The sequence below is a fragment of the Pleurodeles waltl genome, chromosome 10, assembly GCF_031143425.1.
Source record: "Pleurodeles waltl isolate 20211129_DDA chromosome 10, aPleWal1.hap1.20221129, whole genome shotgun sequence".
Lineage (NCBI taxonomy): Eukaryota > Metazoa > Chordata > Amphibia > Caudata > Salamandridae > Pleurodeles > Pleurodeles waltl.
Window position 1 is genome coordinate 679,899,070 of NC_090449.1, and position 12,761 is coordinate 679,911,830.

Sequence of the window (12,761 nt, forward strand, 5' to 3'; positions counted from 1 at the left end):
GCGGTAGTTCCAGTCCTCAAGGTCTCCTGCATTCTGTTGGTCACGCATGCTCGCTGGCACATGAGGGCTCTTCAGTGGTGCCTCCGAAGGCAGTGGTCTCAACACAGAGGGGATCTAGAGGGTACTGTCAAGATCTCCAGAGATGCTGCTGTGGATTTGAAGTGGTGGATTGCAAGCAACAATCTTTCACAAGGAAAACCGTTCCAGCAGTCGCCACCAGTGGCCACAGTCATAACGGATGCTTCCACTCTAGGGTGGGGAGCTCATCTGGGGGATCTGGAGATCAAAGGTCTTTGGTCTCCAGAGGAACAGATTTTTCACATCAATCTGTTAGAGTTACGGGCTGTACGTCTGGCTCTCAAGGCCTTCCTCCCTTCCCTTCGTGGTCAGTCGGTACAGGTCCTAACGGACAATACTACCACGATGTGGTACATAAACAAGCAGGGAGGAGTGGGGTCGTACCTTCTCTGCAGAGAAGCTCTTCGACTATGGTCCTGGGCAAAGGACCATCGGATTTGCTTGATAGCAAACCATCTGGCCGGAGTCTTGAACGTGCGTGCGGACAGTCTCAGTCGCCACTTCTCGGCAGACCACGAGTGGCGTCTCCATCCAGATCAAGTCCGTTTAATCTTCCAGAAGTGGGGGTTTCCTCGGGTAGATCTGTTCGCCACTCGAGAGAACGCGCATTGTCCGTTGTTCTGCAGCCTTCAGTATCCGATGCAGGAAGCGTTAGGGGACGCGTTTCAAATGACCTGGTGCGGCCAGTTGCTTTACGCGTTTCCTCCCATACCCTTGATTCCTCGAGTATTGAGGAAGATTCGCCAAGACCGGGCTCTAGTAATCTTAGTAGCTCCGGATTGGCCAAGGAGGGTGTGGTACTCCGACCTTCTCCAACTCTCAACGTGCCCGCCGCTCCGTCTCCCTTTCAGGGCAGACCTCCTCTCGCAGTCGCAGGGGCAGGTTCTACACCCCAACCTCCAGAGTCTGCACCTACATGCCTGGAGATTGAACGGGGCAACCTGAGTTCCTTCTCTCTCCCGCCTGAGGTAGTGGATGTTATATTAGCGGCCAGGCGACACTCCACTAAATCTATCTACGCTAATAGGTGGTCTAAATTTGTTGCGTGGTGTGGAGAGAGGCAGATTGATCCTTTACATGCTCATCTATCGGACGTTTTGTCTTTTGCTCTATCTCTGGCGCAGAAAGGTTGTGCAGTGGCTACCATTAAAGGTTATTTATCGGCCTTGTCAGCCTTCATATGTCTTCCAGACCAACCATCTTTATTTAAATCCCCTATTGTTATCAGATTCTTGAAAGGTCTTCTAAATCAATATCCTCCAAAGCCATTCGTTATGCCGCAATGGGATTTGTCCTTAGTCCTGACTTTCCTTATGGGGTCCCCTTTTGAACCTATGCATTCTTGCCCCTTGAGGTATTTGGTTTTAAAAACAGTCTTCCTGATAGCTATAACATCAGCAAGGAGAGTGAGTGAGTTGCAGGCCTTATCAGTAAAACCCCCTTATACAACTTTTTATGGGGATAAGGTGGTGTTGAGGACCAAGGCTGCTTTCCTCCCGAAGGTTGTTTCACCCTTCCATTTGGCTCAGGCAATTACTTTGTCCACGTTCTATCCTCCGCCTCATCCTTCCAAAGAGGAAGAAAGACTGCATCGTCTGGACCCAAAGAGAGCGTTGAGCTTCTTTATCGATAGAACAAAGGATTTCAGGCTGGAGGATCAGCTGTTTATTGGATACGTGGGCAAGAGGAGAGGAAAGGCAGTCCACAAGAGAACACTATCCAGGTGGGTTGTTCTTTGCATTAAAATATGTTACTCTTTGGCAAAGAAGGATCCTCCTGAGGGCATTAGAGCTCATTCCACCAGAGCTAAGTCGGCCACTTCGGCCTTAGCCAGAGGTGTTCCTGTGGTCGACATCTGCAAGGCCGCAACTTGGTCGTCCCTTCACACTTTTGCAAAACATTACTGTTTAGATTCTGAGGTTAGAAGGGACGGCCATTTTGCACGGTCAGTGCTGCAGGATTTCTTGGTTTGACCATTTAGGCACCCACCGCCGGGCGTGGTACTGCTTTGGGACTCTATTCATGAGGTGAGGAATCCACAGGTAGTTGTATCCATCAGAAGAATGAGTTACTTACCTTCGGTAACGACTTTTCTGGTGGATACATTAGCTACCTGTGGATTCCTCACGGTCCCACCCGCCTCCCCGTTGCCTTTATGGTCTTGCCAAGTAATCCTTGAGTGCGCTCCTCTTGATCTTTGAGGGTGCAATAGATGTATATATATAATATATTTATATATATATAGGTATATGTGTATATATCTTTATGTATATACTTGGTGTGTGTATATATTTTAAAAGAGAGAGTTTTATATATATATATATATATATATATATATATGTACATAAAAAGATTTACAGTTATTCATACAATGTGGTGTATTTTTACAATATAATGGATGTTGCTTTGTTCTTTCATTGCATTGCCTGGTTGTTCTCATGCACGTAAAAAATGATTGGTACTGACGTCCGCACGTCGTCGAGGACCTCTTATTGCCTGTATGACGTCAGACGGCGTCGCGTGCGAGACAGTGACGTCCTCGTCGACGTGCAGAGACTGGTAAGAAGATTTCCGTCGAATGCTGGCGCCATGGGAGTATTCATGAGGTGAGGAATCCACAGGTAGCTAATGTATCCACCAGAAAAGTCGTTACCGAAGGTAAGTAACTCGTTCTTTTGGGGGTAAAAGCCATTCCCCAGAGGAAACATCAATTTATTATGAGATTAATGGCACTATAAAAGAACAGTACATTGACAAATTAACTCTGATAATGCTGAGTATGAGTGCATGTTCTCTTTATGTCCTGAACTGCTGTTAAGAGCCCAGAACTACCAAAGTTTACTACAGATGCCACCGTACATTCTCAGTGGTGAAACTCACTTTGCTGCTTAAGCAGCATTGAGATCTCCCTGATCAAAACACTAAAAAAATAACCTTGACTTTCATTTTAAATGGTTGCCTCTGCTTGCCAGGACTCAGCCATCTGTAATCTGCACTCCAGCATAATAAATTCTCAAGCAGATGTAGGTAAACGTCCCTGACCTGGACACATGACTTACAATCTGCCTCTCTCCTTTGAATATTTTCTGCAGATTGTCTACACCGTTAGCCTACTTGCTCCTTCACTTTCCTCAGGAGTACACCTCTCTTATCCACTCACATCAAGCCCTTGCCTATTACCTCCCTGCTCAGACTGAGCACTTCTCTCTCAGAATAACTCAACGTTTCATTTCTGTGTGTCCTAACCAGAGACGGCTGCCACTGAACGCAGGTGGTGGGGCAGGATGAAAAAAAAAAAAACACCTACCTGTTGAGGTCGAAGACACATTCGTCTCCCCCGGCCTCTTCCTCGTCCAGAAGCACACAAGCTTCCAGGTTACCCTCAGCCAATCACGATGCTGCTGTCACCATGATTGGTGTGAGTGCCCTGCTTTGGCACTCACACAGGGAGTGGCACCCTGTGCACTTTCTCCTCCCAGCTGTGAAATACAGCCGGGTGGAGAAATGCAAAGTGCACATATCTGTTTGGCTGGCCCAACACGGCCAGCCAAACAGACATGCGCACTTAAGGTACACAAACCACTTCTCCCTCCAGCCCACCCCATCCTGCTGCCTCAGCTAAAAATAAAATGATAATAACGATCAGTTATTATCATTTTAATTTTTGGCTCAATGCAACAGGGTGACGCTCCTCCACCTTAGCAGAGGAGCAGCCCTTGGTCTTTACCTTACCTCATGAATGCTGCAACCTTCAAACCTCACTTCCACTTTTTTTGTATTGTGTTTTGCTATTGCAACTGTTTTTTGAGTAACGAAGATCTTGTTAATAAATGAAGCAAATGAAAAAGGATACCTACCCCTACAGTGCTCTATTTTAAATACGGTTAGAGTTACTTTTTCTAGATGGGAATTCCTTATTGAACTTTTCACTCAAGGTGTGTGAGCTTTGTTTTTTAATTTGAGCAACACATTTTCTGACTGCCACGTTGCAACTGAGTAAATTAAGGGCTTTAAATGTTTCTCTCATTTAACTGAACACCCATTTTTGTTACATTTTATAATCAATTTGTTACAAGCAATGTAAGTTACAGAAGAATAAAGCTGTTGAATTAAGTATTTATTGATGTGCCATCCCTTTACTGAGACAACTGTACATTTTTTTGTTCTGCAGTAAATTCCATTAAGTTTCATCCAACGGAGCAGATTGCTCTCACAGGTACTGTAAAACAAAGTTCATAATTAATGTGTTGTTTTTTGTTTTCATTTGACATTGTTATTGGCTACAATTTCAAAAATATTCCGCTTTTGTTGAAATCTGGCCACGATTTCCTTTAAAGCTTGTAGATCGACAAATGAACGTCAGTTGTTGCGTTATAATAGAGGCCACTGAAGTTATGAAGCAATGAAGGACCAACTTATGTGGCAAGAAAAGAAAAATCATGGAGTAGAATGCAGCACATTTTCTGACGATATTATTTCAGTAAAAAGCCTCTTTATTACTAGTTGAACACCTGCAACTGAAAGGTGGCCAGTTATCTTTTGCAAAGGCTCTACCGCAGTAAAGTCATACATGTGGTGCTTTGTTTATTAACTTTGGATTTTTTGAGATAGAAACATGTTTTTTCTTAAATATGCAATTATGATTCAGATGGTGGACTATAAATTATTTCTACAGTATACATAATAGTTTTTCTCTGTCATTTTTTAAAAATATGGTCCTACTATAGGTCATCATCCCCTACACAGACTTGATTCATTCACTTGACCTGTGTGCGAGCAATTGCATGGCTGTCTTTACACTGACAGGTAGATACATGCGTCTTCACCATTCATAACTTTTGTGATGTGGAGCACGTAGTGGAAACCCTTCTTTGTAAACTGTATCAAAAGAAACCTTATCCAAGCAGGCAGATTGGTTTGGGAATTATATAAAAGATAAGTATAAATCTGAGACAGACTTGTAGTTTCAGATTCCTTACCTTAGAATTTCCCAGAGGCGTCAGTCTGGATCCAGAAATGTTTCTTCAAGCAGTACCCTTGCGCCCCGTTAGGTGGTGTCAGTCGACTCTGCGTCTGTTGTTGACATTGTAGTCGCCGGATATGATGTTGTGGGTTGTATATAGGTGCCAAGCCAGCGTGCTAACATTAGTTCTTTTCTTTCTGTGCCAGCCACGCACAGATCCGGAGAGAGATAGAGCTACCCTTAGAGTCGCTTTTTGACTGACCTTCGATTTATTTTTTTTGTGAAAGTTTTTTTCACTTTTGGGGCTTCGAGATGTCGTCTCATAAGACCGCTTCAAGCCCTGCGACTCCTGCCACTTCATGCTGTCGGTGACGGATCCGCACCTGGTGTGTTTGTGGTGCTTGAAATGTGACCACAATCCGAAGGCGTGCTCTGACTGCTGGGCCATGAACCCAAAGGCTTTGTGGGAGCAGTCCCTAAAGCTGCTGATGGCCTGGCGTCCGGCTCTGCATCTCTACCGATATCGGTCGAGAGGAAGGTCCCAAAACGCTTGCGGAGCCCTCACAACTCCTTTTCGTCCCATTTGAGATCATTGGGTCATTCAGGTAGGCACAAGAAGTCGGAGAAGCACAAACGTTCTTCGACTTCACCCCATTGGTCAGACGATGCGGGAGAAGGGGAATCCTTGCTCTAGGCCTCTGTCTTTGGAGCCTGTTTCTTGGTCAGTTCTGCACCTCCCGGCGTTTCTAGGAGACACCCCTGTCCAACTGAAGGAATCTTACATGGCCATTTACCTCATCGTTAGGTTTTCTGGCCCTGTTGGGGAGCTTCTAGGCTCTGCAGGGTTGGAAGGGGCCCCTTCGGGTTCTGCCCGACGGCTTTGGCTTCAACTCCGAGGGGCACCCAGGGATCTGCTTCCAGATTCAGACGGTCATTGGTCATACCTTTGCGACCTTCCTTGACGACGGTCCAGCTGGTGACGCTCCTTATGTCGCCTTGACCTGTGGGTAGCTTTGATCCTATAATCATTGCCGACTCCAACATCAGTCGCTCGATGCCGATTCCAGCTTTGGCAAGGACCTTGGTCCCTAGATCGGATCCTGACCCTTATTCTTCTGGGGACGAATTTGGTGAGAATATGGCGGGGTCGCTGGACCCATTAGAATTCCAGCTTGAAGACCCTATGGACTGGGCTCAGGAACTGGGTGAAGCCAGTGGTCTGGATACTTCCCCTGACACTGGTATGCTTCTCCCCCCACTGTGGCTACGGAGGAGGGGGCATCCTACTCCATCGTGGTGCGGAGACTGGCTGAAATCTTGGGCCTCAAGCTGCCTTCGGTGGCTGTCAGGACCAATCTCCTGACTGAGGTGCTTTAGCCTGGGGCTTCCACTTCAGAGTCCCTTTTGCCCTTCAGTGAAGCCCTCACAGATGCCCTGCTGGGGACCTGGTCCTACCCCCGCACAGGGGCTACTGTTAATAGGACAAAAGCCTGCCGCCATAGTCCTGTGCCTTCCGACCTTGCTTTCCTGACCCAACACCACACCCAGAATGCTTGGTCATCCAAGTCTCAACGTACCATTGGTGCGTTCCCTTCTACTCCTCTGGATAGGGAATCAGAGAGGCTGTACCACCTTGGGGTGAAGTTGTTTTCTTCCTCTAGCCTAGCATTGCGGTCCGTGACACTGCATGCCTTTAGAGTTGTTACACCCATACTTTATGGGACATGGTCATGCGAGTGCTGCCATAGGTCCCGGAGGAGGCCCGTGCCATTCTCATACAGGCTGTGGCTGATGGGAGAGACGCTGCCAAGTTCACAATCAGATGTGGGCTGGATGTGACCGACTCTCTGGGCAGATCGGTTGCTTCAACGGTGGCTCTGAGGTGCCACGTCTGGTTATGGACATCTAGCTTTTCAGGGGATGTCCAATCTGATGGACATGCCCTTTGATGGCACCTGTCTCTTCAGGGACAAAGCATACTCTATGCTCGAGCACTTTTAGGAGTCCCGGGCTATAGCCTGGTCTCTTGGCCCCGCTGCTGTCATTCGCCCTCCTCAGTCTGCTTTTTGCCTCTTTTGAGCTTTCAAACCTTCCCAGTCAGGCGTTCTCCATCAGGGATGAGTTAGCTGCAGGATTTGCCTTCACTTACTCCACTGGCATTCCATCACTTCAGACAGGTGGGTTTTGCAAATAGTCTGAAGGGGCTACTCCCTCCCGCCATGCCACCAATCTATGATTGGATGACAGAGGTTCACCTGGCACTTCTCCCCAAGGAGCTTACGGCTCTCTTGGGCAAGGGAGCCATCGAGGGTCCCTGTGCCAGATGTAGGTCATGGTTGTTAGTCCCGCTACTTTCTGTTACCCAGAAAGGACAAGGGCCTCCACTGTATCCTCGACCTCCGGTCCCTCAGTCTCTTCCTCAGGAACGAGAAGTTCAAAATGCTCACTCTGGTTCAGGGCCTATCTGCCCTGGACCTAGGAGACTGGATGGTAGTGTTGAACTTGTAGGGAATTTATTTCCATATTCCTGTCCTGCCTGCCCACAGATGTAACTTCCGGTTCATGGTAGGTCTGAAGCATTTTCAATTCACTGTGGTACGCTTTGGCCTTAGCAGCGCCCCTTGGGTTTTCACCAAAGTGATGGCTTTGGTCGCAGCTCATTTGCGCAGGTTAGGGGTTTCAGTCTTCTCCTACCTCGATGACTGGCTGTAGAAGTCGGGCTCGCCCAAGGCTGTTGTCTCTCGCCTCCAGACTACCGTGGACCTCCTGCATTTGCTGGGGTTCACTATAAATGTGCTGAAGTCACACCTGGCTCTCTCTCAGACAGTCCTTTTAATTAGAGCTGTTCTGGACACAGTGAAGTTTCGGGCCTCTTCTCCTGAGTGGCGAGTCCAGGATATTCAGGCTATTATGCCGATGTTTCAGCCTTTTTCACCATATTGCGATGAGAATGATTCTGAGGCTGCTGGGCCTCATGGCCTCCTACATCCTGCTGGTAACGCGTGCCAGATGGCATATGCGGGCTCTGCAGTGGGACCTGAAGTTCCAGTGGGGGCAGCATCAAGGAAATCTATCTGACATGGTCTAGATCTTGGAAGGAACTGCGCAAGATCACCGTGGTGGCCTTTGGACTGCGTTTGGGTCTGAGGCAGATCCCTATCCCTTCCCCTACCAGTTGCGGCTGAAGTGACAAATGTGTCACTCCTGGAATGGGGCGGCCACATGGGAGAGGCGGAGATCAGAGGTGTCTGGCCGCCGGTGGAGTCAGAGTTCCAAATCAACCTTTTGGAGCTCAGGGCGATCAGACTGGCATTGAAAGCATTCCTTCCCTATCTCAAAGGGAAAGTGGTGCTGTTGTTCACGGACAACACCACTGCCATTGGGTACTGCAACAAACAGGGCGGAGTGGGGTTGTGGATCATTTGTCAGGAGGCTCTCCACTTCTAGACATGGTTAGAACATCAAGGCATATCCTTGGTGGTTCAACATCTGGTGGGCTCTCTTAACGTCAGAGTGGACATACTCAGCCGTCAATGCCTAGTTGATGACAAATGGCACCTCCTTCTGGAGGTGGCCCAAGGTCTCCTTCAGCAGTGGGGAGAGCCTTGGGTAGATCTGTTTACCTCTGCAGAGAACGCACAATGTCAGCTGTTTCGCACGCTGGAGTTTCGAAGGCAGGACTCACTCGGTGACACTTTTCGTCTTAAATGGAACTCAGGTCTCCTTTCTGCCTTTCCCAATATCACTTTTGACCTTCTGTCCAAAGACTCTAAAGTTATCTTGGCAGCAAGCAGTCCCTTCACCGAAATGGTATCTGCCTGTCGTTGGAGCAAATTTGTGGCATGGTATACGAACAAGTTTGTTGATTCCCCTCCCTACCCCTCTTTCTGATGTTCTTTTGTTTATTTCTTTGGTCCTGCAGGGCTCAGCTCTGGGCACCCTAAAGGGTTATTTGTCTGGCATTTCAGCTTTCCTCCTGACCAACCCTCCATGTTTAAATCTCCCATTGTTGGACACTTTCTTAAGGGCCTTACCCATCTCTTTCCTCCTTCCCCGTTCATAATGCCCCATTGGGATTTGAACGTAATTCTTACCTATCCAATGTGCACTCCCTTTGAGTCGCTTCAGACCTGCCCACCTCTCCTGCTTACTTTGAAAACAGTCTTCCACCCTAGCTATCAGCTCAGCCTGCAGAGTGAGTGAGCTGCAGGCTCTTTCTTCGAAGCCACCTTCCATCTCCATCCACCCTGACAAGGAGGTGCTTCATACCAGGGCTTCTCTTCTGTTTAAAGTGGTCACATTCTTTCATGTATGCCAAACAATCACATTGCCTACTTTTTATGCGCCTCCACATCCTTCCAAGGAAGAGGAGAGACTCCACCCTCTGGATCCAAAAAAGAGCGTTGGCATTCTATCTTGATCATGCAAGAGTTCTGGGTGGATGATCAACTCTTTGTGGGTAATGTGGGTGCGAAGAAATGTCGGGCAGTGCAGAAGAGGACCATTTCTAGAAGGGTGTTTTTCTGCATTAAAATGTGCTATGTATTGGCTAAGAAGCAACCCCTGGAGGGCTTGCACGCTCATTCTAACAGAGCCACATCTGCAACCTCTGTGTTAGCATGCGGAGTTTCAGTCCTGGGCATCTGCCAGGCAGCAACGTTGGCGCCCTTGCACATGTTTACTAAACACTACTGCCTGAGCAGTCTCGTCTGAAGGGACAGGTACTTTGCCCGTTGAGTCCTGCAGGACTTTCTAGTATGATCTCGGTTCGCAGACCCTCCTCCGGGGATGTTATTGCTTGGGTATCTGTTGTAAGGTAGTTGCAGATTCCTTAGCGACCCACCCATCGTCCCCACTCTACAAACTGATTTCTTGGGACAGGGACTTCCCTTCCAGGGCCCTAGTTCTGGCACATGTGAGTCAGTGTTCTTCATAACTCCGTGCTTCTGGCGTGGAAATTCGTGAAAAGAAACTGCCGCCAGTGGCTGGGGTGGTGCCTATGTACGACCCGCGACTTCCCCTCCGGTGAACACAATGCCATTGACGGATGCAGAGTTGACAGACACCACCTAGTAGTGCGCAAGGGGCCCCTGTGCAAAGAAAAATTCTGGATCCAGACTGACGCCTGGGGGAAATTCTAAGGTAAGGAATCTGCAACTAGAATATGTCTAGAAAATTCATAACCGAAGGTAAGTAACTTGTTCTTTAAGCACCGAACTGTGACTCTTATTTTGATTGGAAATCACGGCCCTCTCTGTAGGAGTTCAAACAAAATTGCAATAGCAGCAGACTAATGTTGCAATAAAGTCCACGCGGCACTGTAGTATCATTATATATTGTTAAAGACACTGGTGAACTTTAAAGGTTCTGCTCCCTAGAACTTTTGAAAAGATTGTATCAAAATTTTGTGTTTTGGAGGTCAGTTTACACATTAATTTGCTAAAAATCAAAGGTTATGATGAGGCTATAATGAAATAGGCCAGTACTTTTGTTTTGTACCAAGCAAGCCTTATTTTTAACATAACCAGGTATCTTTAGTGCTCAGTCTAACCTAGGAATGGGGCCAAATTGTAGATTTTACTGCATAGTTTCCCCACTAAAATTATGAAGCTGTACTTGTTACAGGCAATTAAAATCTTGGTTAGGCAATGCCACGTAGGTCATCATTTAATTTTTAACATGCTTCTGGCATATTTTACATTTTCATCCAGCCACTTTCAAGTAGGTTCTCAGTCCCAGGCAGCAGGCAGAATTAGACACATCCTAAAAGATCATCAACAGTGCTTCCTTTTACTTACCTAGAGTGTACAGGATAAGACTGCAGACAAGTTACTCCAGTCTTATGTGCTCAGGTCTTGGACAGCAAGAGTGATAATCTGAATGTCCATAGTTTATTACGAACGGTGCAGTATTACACCAAGAATGTCAAGATCGACTACTATTACACCAAAGTTAAGTAGAAAGTAATAATGACTGTCCACAGTATGCTGGAGGGTGATCGGGTGCTGACTCTGAACCAAATTCTTCACGGACCTGAATGAGGCCACGCTTTGACTCCTCTTGTTCTCATCCAGTTCTCTTACAGCCTGCTTCATACAAGATGCTCAATCAGATTTTTGTTTGCAATTCTGAGTTTACCACCAACCTTACATGACGTGGAGATGTGGATTATTGGCCCCCACATTATGATGATGTCAAGCTTGACATGGATTTATAGGAGGCCGGTGAACTCAATACCTCCCCTGATATGGGGTTGCTTTTATCCCCTAGGCTGCCAATAGAGGAGGGTGCTTAATTTGCTGTGGCTGTTGGACGTGCTGCTGAGATACTGAACCTACAACTGCCATATGTTGAATTTAAAACAAATGTCTTTACAGAAGTCCTGCAACCTAGTCCTTGTACTTCCGAGCCCTTACTCTCATTTAAAGAAGTCCTAACTGACATTCAGATAGGCACTTGGGGTAAACGTGTTCTTGTCCGCCTGTGAACAAGAGATGCCCAGATGTCACGGACAGATGGCAGGCAACCCTGGGTTTCTTAAGCAGCAGTCTGTTCCTGAGAGTTTGGTGGTCCACCAGCAAGATGAATCATAATTCATGCCCCTAGACTCTCCCCCCTCCAGATTGGTAATCGGAAAGAATTAAGGGAATTAGGAAACATATGCTCTCTGCAGCCAGCCTATCCGTGAGACTGGTCAAAGCAAGTTGCCTACTAAGCCGTTATATGCACACCCTCTGGGACAAGGCCAGCAAGATCTTGCCTGCAGTCCCAGATTTATCAAACCATTCAAGATGTTTATGATGCAGCCAAATAGGTGATTTGTGCTGGCCTGGATACTAACAATTGCCTGGGGCAGATGGTTGCCACTAGTGTGGTTCTCATCACCAAGCGTAGATGAATCCACAAGTTCTTCAGGCGATGTGTAAGCGTCCCTTATATGGATATGACTTTTAATGGATTGGTGTGGAAATTTATTTTTGCTGGTTCACCCCCTCTTTTTGCCACACTTTTTGATTATTAGGTACTAGTATAAATTAATCCAAAAGTGCACTGAGACCTGCTCACCAGATCTCTGTGCTAGTGCTCTGATCCTTGAAAGTGTATGTTTAATTGGCTTATATCCAATTGGCATAAGTTAACTTACTTATAAGCCCCAAGCTTATGGTACTAAGGGTACACTAGTACACAAAGTGAAAAGTGTCTGTTATGAGCTGCAGCATGTATTGTGTCACCATGAAAACTTGTCTCCGACAGAGGCGTAACAAAGACCCTCCAAGCTCCAGGGGGCCCCTTTAGCACAGTACACTATGCACGGGCAACAGGCCCCTGACTGAGTCCATGGGGGAGGGGGCCCTCTACAGATACTTTACAGGGGTGCCCCCTTAAATCTCATTACATCACTGGTCTCCGAACCTGCCACTGCAGACTGAGAGAGAGGTTTCAAACTGCTAATATAGCATTGCCATTTAAGCTGACAAACTCCAACCCTTCCTTTTAATGTATATAAATCACCTGTAGGGTAGGTCTGTCAAAGCCAAAGACAGGCCTTCCAAAGCCCCAAGGTAGAGTGATGTACATGTATTTGTATGTGCCCTTAAAGTAAAAAACCTAATTTTGTCGTTCTTACTGTAGAAAGGCTTGTAGCCCCATTGTCAAGTACAGGGTTACACACTGACAACTCAGCTGTGCTAACATTTGAATGGGAATACTATGGTTCGTA

General features: G+C 47.0%; 1 protein-coding gene across 2 annotated transcripts in view; it reads left to right on the forward strand.

Moving 5' to 3' along the window:
* Positions 1–12,761, forward strand: part of WDR37 (WD repeat domain 37) — a 645,791-nt gene that overhangs the window by 296,319 nt on the left and 336,711 nt on the right. For both annotated transcript variants that reach the window (XM_069211193.1, XM_069211194.1), the window contains exon 8: positions 4,250–4,294. In XM_069211193.1, coding sequence (XP_069067294.1) covers positions 4,250–4,294 — 45 coding nt within the window. The remainder of the gene's footprint in view (positions 1–4,249; positions 4,295–12,761) is intronic.